Genomic DNA, 22,963 nt, shown 5'->3' with positions numbered 1-22,963 from the left:
GGGGGGGGGGTTGTATTAAAAGCTGTTTTGAACGTACCCGAGGAAGTTCCTTAGAACGCCCGATCGAAACGTGGCAAAGGACATATAAGATTCCAACTCTATGATTCTAAGATATAAAAGGGCCGCGGTGAGAGGAAGCGTTCGTCTGTTGAACCAAATCTCAACCTGTTTTCTCTTCTTTGGTGTTGCCACCTCCAGGTTGGGAAATTGCTGGAGACTGAAGAGGGGAATAGAACCTGAGGAGGGTGGGATTTGAGGGAGCGGAAGGACCCCAGCGGGGTATAATGCCACACCTTCCGCCCTCTAAAGTGGCAATTTTTTCCATTTGCTCGAACATCACACAGGAGAGGTCATTTTGGCTCCCCCAGGTCTCCTTAAAGGTAAAGGTTCCCTTGCTCAAAAGCCAGTCGAGTCCAACTCTAGGGTTGCGGTGCTCATCTCCGTTTCAAAGCCGAAGAGCCAGCGCTGTCTGAAGACGTTTCCGTGGTCAGAACGCTGTTACCTTCCCACCGACGTGGTACCTATTTATCTACATGCAATTTCTTGCTTTCAAACTGCTAGGTTGGCAGGAGCTAGAACTAGAGACTCCGTCATGCGGCAACTCGGGTCTCGAACTGCTGAACTACTGACCTTCCACAGCCTGCAGTTCAGCGTCTTAACCACTTGAGCCACCACAGCTCGTCTCCTGTCCAGCTCTCCTTAGGGGCTCTTTAAAAAGTTATGGCTGCGCGAGAAGGACATGAAACGTTTCCCGACTCCCTGGGCCCCGGGGTGGTGGCCTTGAGCTCTTCCGGGCAAATTCCACCTCTCACGTGTGATGTTTGAGTGGCTGCATGAAACGTTTCCCCGACTCCCTGGGCCCTGGGGTGGCGGCCTTGAGCTCACATGCAAGAAGTCATTTTGGCTCCCCCAGCTCTCCTTAGGGGCTCTTTAAAAAGTTATGGCCGCGGCAATAACCACGCAAGGAGGGCGCAAAACGTTTCCCCAACTCCCTGGGCCCCAGGGTGGCGGCCTTGAGCTCCTACGGGCAAATTCCACCTCTCGCGTGTGATGTTCTAGCGGCGTTGCCGCTTGAACATCACACGCGAGAGATCATTTTGGCTCCCCCAGCTCTCCTTAGGGGCTCTTGTGAGGAGAGCGTGAAACATTTCCCTGGCTCCCTGGGCCCTGGGGTGGCAGCCTTGAGCTTGTACGGGCAAATTCCACCTCTCGCGTGTGATGTTCGAGCCAGGGCTGGCCCCAGCTTATTTTGCACCCTAGGCGAGGATCCCTTCTGGCGCCCCCATGGCCCCCCCGTCAGAACCAGGGGGATTGTTGGCGGGGGTGAGTGCAGTTTAGCGCCCCTCGTCAGGGCACCTGGAGAAGAGGCTGACCAGCGGGGTGCTCACAAGCCGTCGCTCCCTTGGCCCTACTGCTGCTTCTGCTGCAGCTGCCAGTCCCCGGCCGCGAGGAGGAGGAGGAGGAGGAGAAGCGTTCCACTGGTAAGCTGAGGAGGCAGGCAGGGAGAATTTAGCCGGCCAAAGAGGTGGTGGGCAGCGACGGGGGGTCACCCAGCTATGGAAATGCAGGGCCTTAGGGGGGGCTTTTGGTGGGGGGCAGGTGCAGTTTGGCGCCCCTAAGGGCTGGTGCATTCTAGGCGAACACCTAGTTTGCCTAGTGAGTGAGCCGGCCCTGCTTCCAAGGTAAAAGACACATCCCTACTCATGAGCATTGCTCTTTCAGTTGCATCACCCTCATCCTCTGAATGTTTCCTGCTCCCCAAAGTGACTACCAAGTCCTTGTGGTCTCTTACTCCTGGGACTGCTTCTCAGAACCCCTGGATACCAACCACTCACTCCCTTCAGCTCTCTTCAAATACCCACATGTTCTAGAAAAGACATTTGCATATCTTAGGCTTAGTTTCAGTAGGGATGGGGACAAAGTAAATATAAAAGAAATTAATGTGTTTCCTGTTCATCCCTGGCTGCAGCTCATCTTTTTTCCTCATTTCACAATTTATTTGTAACTGCTGTAGGATAAGAATTTGTAGATGACAGTTTAGTGTTTCGAGAAACACAGTTTTCTTCGTCAGAAAGCTTATGCTACAATAAAGTTTGTTAGTCTTAAAGGTGCTACTGGGCTTTTTACTATTTTGCAGCAACAGACTAACATGACTAACTCCTCTGGATCTAAGTCTGCAAACAGTCATGGAAGCTGAAGTGATACATCGAGGATGTTAATTATGGGAGGGATTGGATACAGCTGAAGTTGAACAGGTTTGTGAGATTTGATGTTCACAGATTGGCCTTTGCCTTGTACAGTTTGTGGCCTTGGACAAGTTACTTTTGTCCATTTGACCCAGTATTCAGTTGTCAACAGTGGCTGAGCAGGCCCGGGGGCGCGGCCAGGATCCGGGGAAAGCTTATAAACAGGACACAAAAGCAACAAATTTACTGATGCCAGCATTTTAGGGAATTCCTGTACATACTACAAAAGGACATAAACTAAAAAGGGCCAGGCCATTTTCTCAAAAAATTTCAAAAGATATTAATGCATTTGGATGATGTCCAGTGTCAATTGCTGAATTTAATGAAAGGCGAATGCATAAGGGCCCTCTGCTTTCAGTGTCAAGTAACAAGGTATGGGATTATTTCATGTTAGAGAGATTCTCAATGTATACCAACAGTGAAAATAAGGAATGTGACCTTTTTAATCCCATGGACAAATGGTATCCATTTATTGATAAAATGGCCATTGATAGAGAACGTTGTGAAAGTTGGTCACATTATAAATACTGGACTTTTTCATTCTATTATTTGGACTAAGCAGTTATTTGACAACTGGTGGGAAATAAAATGATTCGATGGGGAAAGTGTTACTGTAACTCTTTGATGGTTGTATTATGATTTTTCAGATAAAGTTTGTAATGACTTTTTGTTCTACTTCACAGATGGAATTATAATGGTGTACTCAAATGTACCTTATACTATAATGTTATGCACTAAGGTTATTTTGTTTATTCATGTAAAACAATAAACACTTGGAAAATTGGAGGACAGTAGTTGCATGGAACAAAAAAAGTTAACTGCTCTTAATTTCTGTGCCTATTTTACCCTTCAGCAGACTGCTGAAGCAGTGTAAGGATATAAACTAAACAGGTGAGAGACGTTTACATATTCTATTTAATTACAATTCTGTAGTAGTAGTCGAATGTTCTTACTAAATTGGTCACATTAAGGATTTGCTTGATGAGGAACAGCTAGGGTTGCCAAGTCGTACCTTAAGCTGCAGTGGGGGAGTCCCGGCTCGCTCTGGGAGAGAGAGCGCGCGCCGCAATAACGTCACCTGAGAGTGACGCGGGCGCGCCGGGGGCGGGGCCGCGGTCATCCAAGGGGAAAACACGAGTTTTCTCTCGGATGACCGTGGCCCTTCCGGGTGACGTGCTGATGCCGGGCACGTCCCGTGCTTTGGGGGTGGGGTTCCCCCCGGGGCCCGATCCGGCGGCAGGAAACAGGCCTCTGGGGCGGGGGGTTTCCCGCCCCCCAGCCAGGGGGACTTGGCAAGCCTAGGAACAGCACACTAAAACTCAGCATCTTCACATATTAATAACTTCCCTAAAACAAAACCATTGAAAATTATACAGATTGTAGTCCAGCACCATCCATACCATCCATATGCACAGTGTGGCTTCCAATTGTTCTCTTTCCATACAAATGGTAACCCTACTTACCAAACCTCCCTTGTAACATGTCAAAGTGGTTCCTAATTTAGCACAAGAAGTTTCTAGTACGAGAGAGGGAAGACTCAGAAACCCCAGAATTCTTGCAGTGGCCTAAAAGAGCTCTCTGGATTGCAGCCACATTTTTGTTATTTTGGTCTTTAAATCAGTGATTCTTATTATTTAACTTCTTTTCAAAGCTCTTGAGAGCCACTCCTCTACGTGAAAACAGCTGGGTGACCTTGGGTCAGTGACAGTTCTCTCAGAGCTCTCTCAGCCCCACCTACCTCACAGGGTGTCTGTTGTGTGGAAAGGAAGGGAAGGCGATTGTAAGCCACTCAGAGACTCCTTCAAGTAGTGAAGGGTGGGGTATAAAACCAACTCTTCTAAGTTAAGCTTTGCCAATTTATCATATAACCTCATTATTATAATAATCTATTCACCAATTAAGTACACTAACTTCTTTCCTATTTCTGTTTTAAGAGAGTACTTTTGTTTTAAAGACCACAGTGAAACAACTCTTTGTGCTTTTTTCCTATTAATTGTGGAATGTATTCCACATAAAGGAAACTGGCAAGTACATCCATGTTTAAATGTAAAAAATCTCATTTATTTAATTTCATATATAAAATAACCAAGTAAGTTGCTTACATCTATTCAAATCATTACAGTTTCTGTTTCAGCCTGTCCCCTCGAGGTTCCTCTACAGTGCCAAGTGTTCTGAAGAAGGTACAAGAGATCTGAAATAGGTGCTCGGGTCACCAGGATGAATTTTTCCACAATTTTAATTCATATTAGTGGGGCATGTACAGAAAATTGCCTTGTGGTCTGTGCCCTAAAAGTTTAACAGTCACATGAAATAGAACATTTATTCCTCATTTGAATTTGGGCATCCCCAACTTGGTTTATTTCACAGCAAGGGCGATATCAAAACTGTCATTAGTTTTCGCCTTGGAAAAGCTTCCTCTGGCTACTGGTTAGGGATTCCATTTCTTTTGAAGTATGCTAATCCACAAGAGGTACATTGATCTTGATACATTATACAAGACTCAGGTTGGTACTACAGATAACTTTGTAGAAAAAAACAATTCTGGGATGAAGACAGAAATATTTCAGGTGGGCCACATTACAAAAGTCTAACTGTTTCTATTATGTCAGAAAGATTATTATACTTTTTCTTAACTGAATTTTAAAGATCAGTTATTCTGGATATCTTTGGGGAAAACTCGGATACTTAAATAAAAACTAGCACTTTCAACAACTTCACTGGTGTCTTGTTTTCATCCTCATAAACCAATCTTACCAACCACGTGGAAATTTAATAATGCAGGAAAAATGAACTATACAATTCACTGTGAGCATTGACAGATTTTGTTCATCAGGCTATATAGAGGAGTGCTTTAATTCAGTGGGACATTTAAGTGCAGGTCAGACGTTTCAAGTACTTGTTCTTCAGTTTACAGTTGGGCATATTCAAATAGCTTGCATAGACCTAAATAGACATCTAACAATAGAACAGGAAGTAGCAGCATAAAACGCAGAGCTTTCCCCACATAATCCAGTTAGTATATTTAAATAAATACATTTCTAAAGAGAAAGAGTCATTTTTGGATTTCATGCTCATCTTTGGCAGCAAGACAATTCTCTCAGTGATGCTTTTGATCCAGCTATATTTGCATCTGTGGCTATGCTGAGGCCATTTAGAGAAAAGGATTTCCATTAGTGTAACTGCACTTGAAGCTTTACAGTAAACCAAATGTTTAATTGGTTGCAATTTGGGGAAAATTCAGCTACAGTCTGGTTTTGACAAGATACTCAGCACATTGCTAGACCTACTAAAAACCTCAGTGACAACTTTTTTTATCCAGGTGGTTAACAAAAATAATAAAAGCTATTAAAGGTTGGGAAATACTTTCCAGTGATTGATCGGTTATTGCCCTCTTATATACATCAAGAAGCAATAAGACTAAGGAACAGTATAGCCTTTAAATCATTTACAAAAAAGAACTAGCAGACTGAGAGTTGAAAAACACAGAGGAATCCTATTGTCAATGCCCACTGATATTTTAGGCTTAAGTATAATAATAATTAGCTGAATACTCAAACACTTTTCAGTGTTCTAAAAAACGTTTTCCTGACTTACTCCTACATTATCGTAGAAAGAGTTCATTTATTGTGTACAAAAACATTTCATACAAAAGCACCAAACTACAAATAATTGCACCAAACAACCAATTATGTGACTATTCTCAGAGGTTAAGTGACATTTTGCTAAAGATAAAAATATAGTTAAAATAACATATTGCACTGTGCAGTACATCAAACTGAACAGGAAGCTAGAAATGATCTGCCTAGTCATTGTCATTTCCCTAAAACACTGCTTTTTTGACATGGTAATTCCAGTTTCAGTTCCTGTTGTATAATAGGAAAGTTTGAAGATGAATTATTCACCATATCTTACATTATGTATATAAACCTATTGACTTCAATGGGACTGTATATTAAGGAAAACACGCTCATGTTGAATGTATTGCCTTCTTGCATGATCTTATTCATGCTTTAGAAGTGTAAATTGCATATTGATTTTAAAATATTTTTGGAGTTTACTATTTGATATCTTCTGTGCAATGTTCAAGGAACACAGAATGATCCTCCCACCCGTTTCCCATAAATAAGAGAATCATGTTAAGAAACTCTCCTATTTCTACCATATGGATCCTTACATTTCTAAGTCGAGGTTTTTGTAACACAGGATACCAAACTTTAAAAAAGCACAAGCCACTTCTTGCTGGTATATTTCTTTTTTTCCCTTCAACAAGGATCTACTAATATAATCAGAATCATAGAGCTACTGAGTAATTGCTTGAGAATCAAATGTTTACACACTGAAGTAAACAAGATCAGTCTGGCTTACGTGCACATGCAAGTTTTATGGGTCCATGAGTATGTGTGTATGAGTAAGTAGCTCTGGTAACTTATCTACTTTGCATCAACAAGGATCATGTAGCATTTTAGTCAAATGACTATTGAACTATCACAAACACAGGAAAAGGCCTAAGAACTTGCTGAAAGATCTTGCTCCTCTGGTTTCCAAGAGCACAAGCTCTGAAACTGCTGATAATAATGCTGCGGCAGACAGAAGACAAATAGTTCATTATAGCTTTCTGACAAAATCCTATTCTTAAGGTCAAGGACACTTTGGAATTCAACAGTGAATTTCAGAAATGATTCTGACCATTAAGTAAAACAGTGGCAGAGTTTAATAAATAACACTTTATGTATCACAAAAAAGACAAGTATACACATTTTTTGAACAAGTATTTCAACTAAACAAAAGAGGCAACATCTCCTAAATCCGATAAACAATCTTTCGATTGATACTTGTAGAATTCTATCCCTCTCTGTTATAAAAAAGAACTGTAGTATTTCACATCATCATTTGACAACAAAGGGCACCACCAGCTATGCTACAATACTGTTGCTTCTTGAAAAGCTTCTATCCACCTGTTGGAAAAGGAAATATTAATTAGGAGTAAACAGCATGGTGTGTTCAACACATGCATAATTGATAGATATAGCTTCATTAAAACGCTGTATTGTTCAAGTCAGTTTGTCATGAATACCCTTCAGATTTTCACTGATTTTTAGGAACATACAAGGTGTCTTAGGGCTACTATAAAGTTTGAGTCCAGTGGCACTTTTAAGACCAACAAAGTTTTATTCAAGGTATAAGCTTTCGTATAAGCTCCTTTTAAACATGGAGGCAAGGAGGTAGATGGAGCATAATGGCATGGCCTCAGTTAATTATTCTAAGCGTTCCACAACTAAGAAGGGTACATTTGCCCATCAATCTCCAATTTTGATATATTTATTTCCTTTACTGTTAAACCCAAACAAATGATAACCATATAAACTAAGCTTGTTATTCCTGTTTGGTCCTTGAATCTGTTAAACATCTTCTTTATGTTGTATGCTATGGACTGGCAACTTCCATTTCAATGCATCTGAAGTGTGCACACAAAAGTTCATACCTTGAATAAAACTTTGGTGGTCTTAAAGGTGCCACTGAACTCAAAATTTGTTCTGCCACTTCAGACCAACATGGCTACCCACCTGTATTTGTCATTAGGGCTACTATATTTTAACTGTTTTAATTTTTATATATTGTATTTTCTACTAAATTTGATGTAACCCACCCTGAGTCTGCTATGCGGGGAGGGCGGGACAGAAATTGAATAACATAAATAAATATGTTGCTGCTAATTTTATTGATATAGAATAGATGCTTTCCCTTGTTAGGATCTGAGCACTTAAAGCTACAGAGAATTCTAGTTCTCTACAGGAGAGGTCAGATTCTTCTGTTTCTTTCTAAGCTTTTGTAGCAGTGGTGGCAAAGCATTGCTAAGACCAATGTTCCCTCTAAGCTGTGGAGTCTTGTGAGCAAAAATTCTACCTTGTGAGCTATTGGCATTTAAGTTGTGAGTGAGCAATTTGGTTACTGCATAAATTAGTTTGCTCTGGAGCCCTCCTTCCTGAGCTAAGACAAGAATGTGTGAGCCGGAGGCTAAAAACCTGTGAGCTAGCTCACGCTAACTCAGCTTAGAGGGAACACTGGCTAAGACCTTCTGCAGAAGCTCAGAGGTAAGCAACACAAGTATCTTTCCCCAAGTGCTTTGTAGCTCCTAGAGAATTCAGGAGCAGGGGTGGCCAAACTTGCTTCATGTAAGAGCCACATAGACTAAATCTCAGATGCTCAAGAGCTGCAAGGTAACTTCAGAGGAAGAGGTGGGTTTGGGGGAGTGGCCTGAAAGTGACATCACAGGAAGGGGTGGGGTTTGGGTACAGGCTCTGACATAATCAGAAAAGGTGGAGCTTAGGAAGTGCCATCACCTGACCTTTTACCTGGAAGTACCATCACAGGACATGACATCACAAAGTGCTAGAGAGGTGTCTATCAGAGCCCCACCTGCCATTTCAGTCATGAGGATAGCATGTGATGTGAGAAAAAAACAAGGGAAACTCCCTCAACTTAAGGAAGAGGAGGAAAGTCTGCTGAGCCCCAGAGCAGAAACCAGAATGCCCTTTTTGTTCACATCCCTTTCCTGATCCAGGGTGAGTAGAGAGCAAGAGGCAGGGCCCAGGATTTGCCCAGAGGTGGTTGAAAGAGGGATCCCTCAGAAGCCAAATCCCCCCCAAAATTGCTCTTCTACACTGCCACTCAGCATGGGGCAGGGGGGATGTTGCCAGTCCTGTATAGACCGAAGGATGGCGGGGGAGAATTCCACCTCCTAAACCCGTCAAGACTGACTGGAAAGAATTCGACTCCAGGTTGTCATGGCTCTGAAATGGTGTGTTGTGGTGGGTTGTCAAGTTGCAGCTGATTTATCGTGACTGCTCATGGGGTTTTTAAGGCAAGGGACATTCAGAGGTGGCTGGCCATTGCCTGCCCCTGCGTCACAACCCTGGATGTCCTTGGTGGTCTCCCATCCAAATACTAACCAGGGCCAATCCTACTAAGCTTCTGAGATCTGCTGAGATCAAGCTAGCCTGGGCAATCCTGATCACACGTTTACTACCCCTGTATTTCAGTGCTCTGGACAGGTCTTCCTTCTGCCTTCTTCTTGGGTTGATACGAATCTGGCTTTGGACCACTCTCTCTTGTTGTTACACACCTGCTCCTGCCCTCTTGGGTGCTTTCTGCAGTTCCCCTCCTATTCCCCTCCCCCCCAGCATAACTCTGATGCACCTGGGGAACTCCTGCCTTTTTCCAAGTTCAGATGTGCTGCCTGCCAGAGAGGAGGGGAGCCCCTCAAGAAGACAACATCTTGACTCAGACATATTCATCAGGCACACTTTCCTAGGCATACTGCCCTTGAATAAATGAAGCTGCCTTCTACTGAATCAGGTGATTGGTCCATCAAACTCACTATTTTTCATTCAGGAGGGAAGAGAGAGAGAAAGACAGTGGGGAGGGGAAGAAAGACCAGAGAGAGAGGGACAGAGAAGGGGATAAGACCGAAAGACGAAAGGAAGGGCGGGGGGGGGGGGGGAGAAGGACAGTGGGGGGGGAAGAGAGAAATACACACAGAGAGAGGGACAGAGAGAGACATGGGGAGAAGAGAGAGAGAAAGACAGTGTGAGAGAGAGACGGTGGGGACAGAGAGAGATGGGGGGGGGACAGAGAGAGACAGAGAGAGACAGGGAAAAGGAGGGGCCCACATCCTTCCCACCGCAACCCTGGCTCACGCACACACACACAAACTCCTGTCTCCTCCTGATGGCGCTGGTTGCAGCAGACCCATGAGGGCTGCTGGGCCACCTCGCAGAGGGGAGAAGGAGGGCACACATGGCCTCCCCACCCCGGCTTGCTTGCATGTATGCACATGCACAGACACCCTCCTGCCTCCCCCCAACAGCGCTGGCTGTGGCAGACGCATGAGGGCTGCTAGGCCATGTTGCCGAGAGGGGAAGGAGGGCGTGCATGGCCTCTCCACCCCACCCCAGTTTGCTTGCATGCATGCACATGGACACACACACCCTCCTGGCTCCCCCCCCCCAACGGCGCTGGCTACAACACACCCATGAGGGCTGCTGGGCTGCGTTGCTGAGGGGAAAAGGAGGGCACGCATGGCCACCCCACCTCGCGCACACGCACACACACACCTGCTTCCTCTGATGGTCCTGGCCGCGGCAGACCCAGGAGGACTACTGGTCCATGTTGCCGAGGGGGGAAGGAGGGTGCCCATGGCCTCCCAACACCACCTGGCTTACACACACACGCACACCCTCTTGCCTCCCCCGACATGCTCAGATCCCTCCCCTGCACAAAACAAACCTCCGCCACCCTCCCTGGACTGCCTCGGTCGCCTGCAGCCTCTCCAAGCTGAGCAGCTGCCTTGGGGAGGCCACAGGTGACCTGAGCACACTCAGACCACCACCTCCCACACAAAACAAACCTAACCAACACCCAGCCCAGAGTGGACTGCCCCCCCCCCTTACCTTTCCAGCTGGCAGTGGTGGTGAGAAGAGGCAGCAAACGGAGCCCCCAGCTCCTCCTGGCCTGACTGAGGGCTGCTGGGGGCAGGGTTTAGCTGCCCTGGCTGCCTGCCCACCTGACTGAACTGGCTTTTAGTAAGCCGCCGTGGGGGGCACAATGGAGGGAGGCAGAAAAGCGTTGTAAGCCGCAAAAGAGGGCTCAAAGAGCTGCAGTTTGGTCACCCCTGCGCAGGAGGGATGCTGCTCTTAGGTATATAGGACAGGGAGAGGGGCCCTTCTTGCTGGCAACCTGCAAGTGGGTTTATGGAACCTGAATTTATGCTCTAAATGGAGACCCAAATCATAACTATACCACTATAATACAAAACTTAAAGCAGTGCCTGCAGAATACTCTTGAGTTTCTTATTCATATAAATTAAATCAATAGTGGCCACTTACTTTTGTGTTGAATGGGTGTCATCTGCTTTGAATATATAGAATAAGGTATTTTTGTGCAACAAATGGAACACTTTGGACTCTGCATTTTCATCTCTGACTTCAGCAACTGTAAATCCCAGTAAAGGCTGACTTTCCAAAGCAGCTACATCCTAATTTTACAAAGAAATCCAGAATGAAACGTGGCTTTCTTATAAATTCAACTTTCTCTTGATTCACAGACATTTAAAAAATCAGCAGAAGTCTCAGTGGTATGCAGTGTGCATGCTGCATCTTCACAATTGAGAGATGATGATGTCAAATCCTTCTTTTTATTCAGTTTTTTTTTTCATTTTTGTTTTAACACTTCTCTCTGTTGTGCAATCCCCACCATAGAGAACACTACACTTTTTGGTTTTCAGATGGCTCATTAACAATTTGTTTAGACACATAGACATTTCATAGTAGGTTAACTCTTAAAAAGGCTAACCCCAACAATGAGCACTAACAAAGCATTAACATGGTTTCCCCATAAAATAAAGACAGACTAGAGACAGGAACCAAAAACAGCGACTGTCCCTGATAAGCCAGGACAGTTGGAACATATGAAGTTACTTAGCTGGGTCTTTGGGTCCCATTCTAACATTCCACCCACTCCCTGCAATTAACTACATAATTCGCTCTTAGGTTTTGATTTCTCACCTCACTAGCAGCATATGTATATAGCACCTTATTTTTTATCACAAACCACAGGTGTTTCCAGGGTTTCTTGCTACCCTTTGATCTATATAAATAGCCACTCATTGAAGAGTCTTCTGTATTCGCAGATACCTAAGTTCAAAACAAAACAAACTGCTTTAAGAATGCATGAGTATTATATGGAACTGTCAGGCAATTGTAGGCTTTTGCTAGGAGGAGACAGAGGCAGGTCACAACCAACTTATGGTGACCCCAGGACCATGGGGTTTTCAAGGCAAGAGATAAGGAGAGGTGGGTTGCCACTGCCCTCCTCTGCACAGCAACTCGTCTTTTTTGATGTGTGTGTGTGTGTGTATATGTATGTATGTATATATGACGTGAAAATTAGTGCAACATTTACCTACAGAGAAAGCATTCAACTTTACAGTAAGTCGTTTGACAATGATACTTAGTGCTGCCACCTTCCAAGCTCAGTTGTAATATTTTTAGCACATCTCGAAGTGAAAAAATATGAGCTCTGCATGTTGAGGAGCACCTCCAGTTTCAATGCAACACTAAAAAGGAATGCCAGAAGCTCACTGCATACTAGAAGAAGAAGAGATTGGATTTATACCCCACCCTTCACTCAGAGTCTCAGAGCAGCTTACAAACTCCTTTCCCTTCCCCTCCCCACAACAGACACCCTGTGAGGTGGGTGGGGCTGAGAGAACTCTGACACAAACTGCTCTTTTTCAAGGACAGCTGTGCCAGAGCTTGTGACTGACCCAAGGGGTGCGTTCAGGCAGGGGCTTTCTGCCAGCATAAACTGCACCGGTTGGAACCGGTGCAGTCTATGCCGGCAGAAACGCGATCACACGCACCTCCATTTTGCGGATCCCATCGCTGTATGCCCGTTCACACACGGCGGGCATCAGCTTTAAAAAAAAACAAAAACCCTCAGTTTGCACATGCGCATAGGCAGCCATCCAGAGAATGGCGAGCTTCACGCATGCGCAAAACACCCCATCTTCCCTTTAAAGTTTAAAGGTAAAGGTTCCCTTGCTCGAAAGCCAGTCGAATCTGACTCTAGGGTTGCGGTGCTTGCCTGGATGTCAACCCCGTTGATGAAGAGGACCCTATCTCCCACGTGCAGGGTGCCGTCCCAATGTGCAACCCCCCCTCGAGGCACCTACATTCCCCGCCTCTAGATGTGGCTCTTCTGCGGGACCCACACTCCTCTTCCTCCGCCAATCACTCCTCCCCAGGGCAGGCCCTGATGATCCCCACCACGGACCTTCCTTCCCGGAGAGCGTCACGGCTTCCTCGGGGAGCGGGTGCCGAAGGGGAAGCCAGCAGAGCTGCCGCCCCGCGTAGGGATTGCAGCCGCGTCCTTGCCCGGAGGGGCGCTCGTGACCTGCCAGGCCGCCCCGCAGGAAGGAATGCGAGTTTGGGGGCTGGGGGTGGCGGGGGGCGGGGTGGGTAGGTGATGCCAGGCGCAAAAGGGCGCGGAGCCCCTCCAGGCGGGGAGGGGAGGGGGGCTTGCATCCGCCAGTGGCAGAGCTGGTTTCACTTTGCCTTAAAGGCGCAGGCAGTGGAGCAGGAGGCTGGCAGTGGTGGCGGGGAAGAGAGAGGCCGCAGCGCTTTCGCTTCCTGGGCTCCGCGGGCCCTCAGCGGCTTCCCCCTGTGTCTTCGTGCAGGTTTGGGCAGGCGGGCAGGCAGACCACACACACCCCCACTGCTGGAGCAGGCCCCCCCCATCCCTGGGCACGGCAGCCTCCTCCGAAGCAGGCGTCATGCCAGAGGGGTTGGGGGGGGAGAACTTCCTCTAAGGTCCAGGGATGGGGGGGTGGACACAAAGCAGCGCAGAAGAGCACCGGAAGGGCAGGGCGGGAGCGGAGCCCTTCCCCTGGAGTTCGCGGCTTCTAGCCTAAGGAGGGCTTCAGAGAGCAGCACTTCCTGCCCGTCTGCCTGACTTGCTTGCCCTCCCACAGCCCTGAGACTTGCCACCGCCACTCGCCCGTCCACCGTTGCACTGAGTTTACCACCACTAGGGACCTAGTGGCAGAGTGCAACGGTGTACAGCTCTTTACAACGGATAGAGCGGGAAGACAGATGTTCCCCGTCTGAACGCCGGTAGGTACATCGATTGCAACCGGCACAGAATCCGTTGTAAAGGCTGCGTCTGAACGCACCCAAGGTCACATCAGCAGGTGCAAGTGGAGGAGTGGGGAATCAAACCCGGTTCTCCCAGATTAGAGTCCACGCACTTAACCACTATACCAAACTGGCACTAGTACCAGGTGGCTAGCAGGCCGTCTTTAGTTCCCCTGCTGACATATGCTCTCCCACCCTCCTAGCTGTTTCAAGAAGCTAAGAGAGAAGGAGTCTCAGCACACCAGAGAATAGATAAAGAAAAAACAAAGGTACACACAAGAAAAAGGGGGGTGGGAGAGATCCATCTCTAACTGGTGTAGTCCAATCAATGTTTTCCCATCTGGCAGGAAAAGAAACTTAAGAGCAGAACTACATGCCACTTCAGCAAAGATGCTGTTGTGGGCCAGGGACTTGAAGGGGAGAATGAAGCTGAATCTAACAGCAGCTTTGATGGGGATTTAGATCAAAAACGAGTTAAATGCACTCTTCCCCCAGCACCACTGCTTCAAATGTGTTTGAAGCTTCCACCCAACCAGCTGCATTAAAGTAAACTTTAAAAAGTGCAAGGTATCATTGTTAGGGAATTTTACATGTAATTGTGAGCCTATGTTGGCTTAAAGGTAAAGGTTCCCTTGCCCAAAAGCCAGTTGAATCCAACTCTAGGGATGAGGTGCTCATCTCCGTTTCAAAGCCGAAGAGCCAGCGTTGTCCGAAGACATTTCCGTGGTCATGTGGCCGGCATGACTAAACACCAAGGCACATGGAATGCTGTTACCTTCCCACCGAAGCGGTACCTATTTATCTACTTGAAATTTCTTGCTTTCGAACGGCTAGGTTGGCAGGAGCTGGAACTAGAGATGGGAGCTCACTCCATCATGCGGCACACTCGGGTTTCGAACTGCTGAACTACCAACCTTCCACAGCCTGCAGTTCAGCATCTTAACCACTTGAGCCACCATAGCTCCTATGTTGGCTTACTAAATAAAGATGTCATATTCCTCACCAGCCCCCCCCCCCCAAAGTAAATCGGTTATTTGACCTCCTGATCTCTAAGCAACCTTATCTCAGTCGGGTGCCATCCTTATCTTTCAGGGGAAAGTGTAAAAGGTTTGTTTTCCTTATGTTCCTCTTAGGAATGTAGAATGTACTCTAAGCAGAGGGTAGAGTGAATTATGCTTGAGAGCAGAATTGTTGAACCCTTTTTTTTCCAAATACCAGACCCTGATCTTTTGCCGGTTTTATCCTATAAAAGAAGAACTCTGAATCTTGTTCAGTATGCTAGCATGACCTGTGCTTGCAAGCTTCAGAATGATCATTCTTAATAAAGCTGCCTGCTTTGTTAGCAAAAAAGCCTTGAGTGGGTCTTTTCTCTCCTGGATTGAACTCAGGTTGAACTAGCAGTCTTAAAAACTCTCCTAACAATCATATCCATCCACAGATCCTCCTGCATAACATGCACTTTGGTTCAGAGTTAGTTATGGTGAGCAGTGGGTGGTGGAGGAAAGTGCCATCAAGTCACAGCTGACCAGGGGTCATTTCGTAGAAAAAGAGCTAGGGGAACTCATTAGCATAACTCATTAGCATATGCCACACCCCCTGACATCAGGGGCCCGGCGGTGGACCTGCAAGGCCAGCGGGAGTGCGAGGAAGCCCCGCCAAGGCCCTCCCTGGCCCCAGGCAGGCAGGGGTGGGGAGAGGCGGGGAGGAAGCAACTTACCCTCCCTCTTCTCCTGCCTCCTCCTGGCTGAATGAGGGCTGGAAGCGGGGTGGCCGGAAGCAGGGGGCGGGGCTTCGTCATGTGCCCCCCCCCCCCCCCCCTCACCCGGGGGAACTGTGTTCCCCCGCGTTCCTCCCCGAAATGACCTCTGCAGCTGACTGATGTTGCACCAGTGGGGTTCTCAAGGCACGAGATGTTCAGCCATGGTTTGCTTTAGCCTGTCTCTGTGTTATGACCCTGGTATTCCTTGGTGATCTCCCATCCAAATACCAGCCAGGGTAGACCCTGCTTAGCTTCCAAGATCTGATGAGATGGAACTAGCCTGGACTGTCCAGGTCAGGCAATTTGGGGGTTTCAAATGGAGAACAAAGTTCAATAAAAGAAATGACAAGGTCACCTGATTGAATGCAAAAAAGTTATATTCTGTTTAATATTTTCTAGATAGTCCACAGGAAAATTTTTAAAGCAATGTAGAAAGTGGCATTAAAAACTCTCATTCAAGCTTTTAACTGTTTGGTGTGAATAACCCTGGCATTGCAAGAATAAGATATCATTTCAGCAAACATGGTTATTTATTTATTTATTGGATTTCTACCCCACCCTCCCAGCCGAGGCCGGCCCAGTTACAAGCAATGTTCCCTCTAAGCTGTGGAGTCTTGTGAGCAAAACTTCTACTTTGTGAGCTACTGGCGTTAAAGTTGTGAGCAAGCGATTTGGCTCCTGCATAAATTAAGTTTTCTCTGGAGCCATCCCTCCTGAGCTGAGACAAAAATGTGTGAGCCAGAGGCTAAAAAACTGTGAGCTAGCTCACACTAACTCAGCTTAGAGGGAACACCGGTTACAAGCTTAGTACAGCTAAGAGGTTTTTAAAAAAAATATATTCAGCAGAAAAATCTACATCACACTTGCAGTTTTCTGGAAAGGGATGTTTATAACATGAAAAATTAATTGGTAAGTTGTGCCCAACAGTACACTGAACTCCTCTGGGACAACGTTCTATCTGGATAGTGTGTTGAAAGTACTGCACGTAACATCCTCCTCAAGATACATTAAAAATTCAAATAACTCAGAACTACAGGGGGTGCTAAAACACTTTGCACAGCAACCACCAATTACACAACAAATTAAATTAGTAATTTCAGTATCTGAAAAACCTTGTGCTTTTCCAATTCACCCCCCATGCTGTCAAGAGCTAGTCAGGATTCTAGAAAAGTTTTGGCTCTGTTTCTGCCAAGAAGTTAACCACAAGCCTAGAAACACGGGCAGCATAAATATATTAATGAACTGGAAAGGCTGTACATCAGAACAGTACGCAGGTACTTTTTTATACTTTCTACCTGCTTAAAGAACAAATATCTAATTTAAGGATTACATGAACAGACGTTAGCACAAACAACTTTATGAATATCTCCTTTTAACTGTACCTTCTCCCACTTTCTCAAAATAAACAGGAGAACTGTGGCCTTTTTAAAACTAACAAGATTTTATTCTAGCATTAAGCTTTCGCAGACTTGCTTTCGTAAACTGTTCTATCCATCTAAGTGCAAGTAGTGAGTCTTCACTAGGCAGACATTAGCACACACTACATTAGGGTCTCACTACAATAGCAGACCTCCCAGCTTCATAAAAATATAAGAAGAGCCCTGCTGGATCAGACCAATGGTCCATGTAGTACAGCACCCTGTCTCACACAGTGGCCAACCAGTTCCTCTGGATGGCCAACAACAAGGAACAGAGGCCAAGGCCTTCCCTGGTTCTCCTTGTTCTGAGATTCAGAGGATTGGTATCTCTGAATGTGGAGGTTCCCCTCAGTCACCATGGCTACCGTAGTAGCCATTGATAGATTTATCCTCCATGAATCTATTTAATCCCTTTTAAAGCTGTTTATTCCTGGGCCATCACTACATCCTCTGGCAGCAAATTCCACATTTTAATCACTCACTGTGTAAAGTAGTATTTTCCCTCCTGAACCTACTGCCCATCAGCTTCATTGGATGCCCTCGAGTTCGAGTATTTGAGGAGAGAGAAGAAATTATCTTTGTCAACTCTCTCCACCCCATGCATAATTTTATCAATCCCTATCATGTCCGTCCCCCCCTTAGTCATCTTATTTCTAAACTGAAAAGTCACAGACTCATCAGCCTTTTCTCAAAGGGAAAGTGCTATAACCCCTGAATCATCTTGGTTGCCCTCCTTTGTACCTGCAATGTCCTTTTTGAGATATGGTTGACCAGAACTGTACACAGTACTCCAAATGCTGTCACACCATAGATCTATACAGGGGCATTACAAAATCGGCTGTTTTATTCTTAATCCCTTTCCTACTAATCCCTAACATAGAGTTTGCCTTTTTCACTGCTGCAGCACATTGGGATGACACTTTCATTGACCTAACCACTACGATCCCAAGACAGTCTCAGCAAGTTCAGGCCCCATCAGCTTATACTTGAAGTTGGGATTTTTTTGTCCTAATGTGCATCACTTTACACTTCCCAATACTGAACTTCCTTTGCCACACTGTCACCCACTCACCCAGTTTGTGGAGGTCCTTTTGGAGCTCTTCACAGTCAGCCTTGGTTTTTACCATCCTGAATAATATTGTTATTTGCAAACCTGGCCACTACTCTACTCACTCCTAGTTCCAGATCATTTATGAATAAATTAAATAGCCCCAATACCAATCCTTGTGGGACTCCACTGCTTACTTCCCTCTATTGTGAGAACTGTCCATTTATTCCTACTCTTTGCTTCCTATCATTTAACCAGTTTAACCTTCCTCACTACCAGCTGGTGCCTTGGGCACTGCTGGGAGGAAATGGGGGGAGGGAGAATGCACATGGCATGCTTACATCACTTCCGGTAAAAAAACTGAAGCAATGTGGTGAACACTGTAGCAGTTTGCAAAAGCTCTATGGTTTTACCAGAAGTGACATAAGCACACCAGCATTTCCTCCCAGGGGATAGCAGCTGCAGCCTGGCAACACTACATGCATCTGATTAAGTGTGGCTCTAGTTCACAAAAGTTTATGGTAGAAAAAAAAATCTAGATAGTCTTTAAGGTGCCACATGACTCCAATTCATCTGGTGGGGTAAAAATGAAGTACATAAATAAATAAAAACTAGAAGACACATAAGCCACATGTTTCTGCAGCTGCAACTATCTGCAATGGCCATAAGAACTGGCACTGATGAAAGCCGAAGAAGGGATTTAGTACACGTGGTCCCTCATAAAGAGACTAACATGTGAATTGGCTGTAAGCAGAAGACATTGAGGAATTTCAGACAGGCGATATATTCCGGTTCAGGAATGGTTTCCAAACGGTTTCTGGTCTGACATTTCAGACACAACTGTTTTAGGACCGGTTCCCTACTGGAATATATGTGTACGTTCACACACAAACGCCTCTGTCCTGTTCAGGAAACAGGGCTGAACCGTTTTACCTGTAAACCACTTCCAAGTAGTCTTCAGTTTCTTTTCCCGGATCCGAAATGCTTTTTCCCGCAGTTTTTCGCCCACGCGGACGATCTCCGGCTTTTTTTTGTTGAATGTTCGCTTTAGAGCGCTATAGCGCTATAACACAACAGCAAAACAGCATTATAGCAACCCCATTAGAATGCCTGGAGTGTTGTGTTATAGCGCTATAGCGCTCTAAAGCGAACGTTTAAAAACAAAATGGAGATTGCCCACGTCGGTGAAAAACGGCAGGAAAAAGCAGTGCAGTCTGAAATGGCAAACCGCTTCAAATCCAGCTGTTTACCGGAATGGAAAAGCCATGTGTGAAATGGCAGCCCTGTACCGGTTTACTCCACGACGGATCAAAAATGGCTTCAAACTGGCTTAAAAATGGTAATGTGAAATTCCTCATTCATTCTGCCATGCTTCCCACGTTTCAGTTAATAACCAAAGCTAAAAAAAACAGGATGCAAATAATATATGGTTTACAGAATAGTGGACCTTGGCCTGCTCAGACTAACCTACCTCATGGCTGGGGTGGGGAAAAGAAACAATTATTTATGTGGGTCTGAGCTTCTTGGAAGAAAGAAGGAATAAAAATGTGACAGAAACATGGGCATAGCAGTGGCATTCAAGTCTCAAGGGCTGCACCAAGAGTAACATAATTATAAGTAGCGCTTCCATATCTGATCTTTGGTTCTAATCATGCCAATGCTAAAATAAATTTCAAACTATCATAATTGGCTCATCATAAATATTTTTAAAATATTACTAGACACAAACCACCAAATGTTAATAATGCATCATACATACTTCCTTGAGGGCCGCTGGGATCTTTTTCTGTTTTCTTCCTGACGGGATACTGTGCAACACTGTAGACAAGGCACTAGATGGAGATCTGTGGTTTACTGGGGACCCATTTTTAGAAGGAGTGCATATATTGTCTAAAATTGATAGTTTTAAAATGTTATTTTTAATTATTTCAACATTTCTACCCCACCCTCTTTCAAAGCAACTTGCAACAGTACACAGCAAATAGAATAGTTAATACTATTGTTGCGCTTCAGTCAACACTAAGTTATCTACTTTACATTTACAAATCATAAGTTATAACACTAGTAGATGACACAAAAGGCACTTTTAGAACTATCTGTTCACATGGGTGAATAATTATACTGCAACCTTAAATGCAATGGAAGCTGGTCTGAGAGTGTTACAGTAAGATGGACTAAAACTTTCACATGTTTTACATCACCTACAAAGCACACATCTTTTACTGCAAACTATATTTGGCTATTCATAGTTTTTGTAGAATTGTTTCCTATCTGGAAATAGGAGAGGAGCATTGTGCCCCTTCATACAAACTTTTTGAGGGTTAAACATCCAGTTCAATGATTTCTAAGGATCTCAAAAGCTTGTAAATTGCTTTGTAATATTTGTAATATTTTTAAAAAGGCATTATGTTGTTCTTGGAATCTGTCAACTGAACAGGGAGCTGCCTGTGTAGCTTCTTGCAATGAGTAACTGAAGAACATCATTCAAAGGAACATAACTGAAAAGCATAATTCAAATAAACTCATATACATGAAAATACATTTTTAAAACAGCAAGTAGGGAGTTATATCACTATTATATTCTCAAACTTCAATCTGAAATGTGTATTTTCACTATGTTGATGACATACAACATTAAAATCCAGATTTGTTTTTGCTGCTTAATTTATATCATACCTTTCTGCAGCACAGAGTTTATGAACTACACAGAGTTCTCAGGTGGTCTCCCAACCAGGCACCAACCATGCCCAGACTAAGGCTGCCTTCCAACCATAATCCAGATTGTATGTTATAAAGGAATGCATTCCCTTTGAGGAATTTTGTTCTGGTCCTCAACCAACTGTACCAGTGTAAATCCTACTCAACTGTGTCATGACTTGGGAAACAGCAGGCCCTGAACAGAAGTTTAAGGCAAACAAATAAATATAGGAAAATTAAAAACAGACCTGGGCAAAGCTTACTGTGCTTCTGCAGCTCTTTAAAGCAAAGATCACATACTCTTGCAGGCTGATTTTTCATATAGTCTAATCCATGCTTATTTGATGAACAAGCTTGGCAGATTATCTGGGGAAAAAGAAGCCTGTGAAATACATATACTCACACACAAGCCTACACATAACTTTCAAGTTTATGTTTTAAGCATACTCAGAAATATACCTTAAAATAATCAAGATCACTTTCCTAGGAGCACGATCCTACCCAGAATTGATTTATTTTGGATCAGTTTATGCAGAGCTGCTGAGAGGCACCATGGCTCCCCAGGCAAAGATTCCACTTGAGGCCACCATACGACCTTGATCCAAACCAAATATCATAATAAAATAAATCACTTGGCTTGCTGTTACCATGAATCTATAGTAATAAACTAATTGGCCTGTCCGTCCATTTGTTTATTTATTACTAGCCTGCTACCCATGCTTCGCTATGGTATTTAAGTTCCGTAAATCCAGGTATAATACTGATGGTGTGAAATCTGAAATGTGACATTTGTTGCAGGAATTCTAATAGAGAAGATGGTAGTGCAAGAAATGAAGTGAGACATACGTACTTTCACCCCCCTCTACTGAAGGACCTTTCTCTAGACCACATTGGTAGTTCTGCCCTCAGGTGCTAGGATCACCAGGCTGCTTGATGAGCTCACTCTGGAGCAGGCCACAAAGAACTGTCCATTTAAGAAGCAGTCGTCTGTTAAGAACTCCTGCTACCTTCCACGAAAGTGATGGCCTCTCTACTTGTGTTCCTGGATTGTTTTGCTCATATGGAGACTGTGTTGTTCTGAGCACCTCAGGGTGATCTTGCTGGTACTTGACCTGTGCAGCTCAGTGCACTGCAGGAGTACTATGTGCAAATGTCTTTGCCGCATTCCTAAGTTGCCTCCTCGTAGCATTGGTGTATCTGGCTCAACGTTTGCCAAGAGCTTTCTTGGGGGCAGTAAGAGGTGAGAGGTGTGAGGGGGAGTTGGTGTGAGGGAGTGGTGATATGGTGGACATTTCTTCAGGTTCATGAGGGAGGCTCGGATCGAAATGGCTCCTAGAAATGTCCTTTACTATCTCCCCATAAACATTCCTAACCTGGCCCTGCTCCTACACCTGACATTAAAATCCAGATCTGTTTTTGCTGTTTAATTTATATCAACCTTTCATTTATATCATACCATAAATTATATCATACCTTTCTTGGTATGCCTGACTGGTGTCTGGTACGCCTGTCTGGTGTTGGAGGGGATTGTATTTAAAGGCATCGGGGAGGCTGGGCCAGCAGCAGTGCTAAGGCAATCCTGCTGAGCAAACCTTCCCAGTGGCTGTAAGCATCCCACCTCCTCTCCTACACCTGACAGGCAGCTGCCTGTCCAGTGTAGGAGGGGGAGGAGTATTAGAAGCCACTGTGGAGGCAGGGCTGGCAGGATCACTAAGGCATTACTGCTGGGGCAAGCTCCCTCATGGCTTTAAGCACCCTGCAACCGCTGCTGCACCTGACAGACAATCGCCTGTTAGGTGTAAGAGGTGGGGGAGTGTGTTGGAAGCCATCCCACCTCCTCTCCTACACCTGATAGGCAGCTGCCCATCCAGTGTAGGAGGGGGAGGGGGGAGTATTAGAAGTCATGGTCCCTAATTGGAAGCTATACTACGCGGCAGCAGTAATGGGATGGGTTAGGGAATGGGCAATGTTGGAAAATAAAAGGCTCCTAACATTAGAAGGATTTGACCTTGCCATGGGTTGGCATAAATACTTGTGGTACGGTGAAGGAAAACAACCTACATATTTTAAGCAACACACACTCAGAGGGGCACTTAGTAAGA

General features: G+C 45.1%; 1 protein-coding gene across 1 annotated transcript in view; it reads right to left on the bottom strand.

Moving 5' to 3' along the window:
- Nucleotides 1–6,125: 6,125 nt before the first annotated feature.
- The window catches only part of FGD6 (FYVE, RhoGEF and PH domain containing 6), an 88,816-nt gene continuing 71,978 nt past the window's right edge, over nt 6,126–22,963 (bottom strand). Inside the window, exons 17-21 of the mRNA XM_015414643.1 lie at nt 21,110–21,227; nt 19,924–20,054; nt 11,810–11,938; nt 11,132–11,280; nt 6,126–7,201 (exon numbers count right to left, since the gene is read on the bottom strand). Coding sequence (XP_015270129.1) covers nt 7,165–7,201; nt 11,132–11,280; nt 11,810–11,938; nt 19,924–20,054; nt 21,110–21,227 — 564 coding nt within the window. The 3' untranslated portion in view covers nt 6,126–7,164. The remainder of the gene's footprint in view (nt 7,202–11,131; nt 11,281–11,809; nt 11,939–19,923; nt 20,055–21,109; nt 21,228–22,963) is intronic.

Source organism: Gekko japonicus, unplaced genomic scaffold, assembly GCF_001447785.1.
Source record: "Gekko japonicus isolate JY-2015 unplaced genomic scaffold, Gekko_japonicus_V1.1 scaffold969, whole genome shotgun sequence".
NCBI lineage: Eukaryota > Metazoa > Chordata > Lepidosauria > Squamata > Gekkonidae > Gekko > Gekko japonicus.
This window is presented reverse-complemented; position numbering and strand designations above follow the sequence as displayed.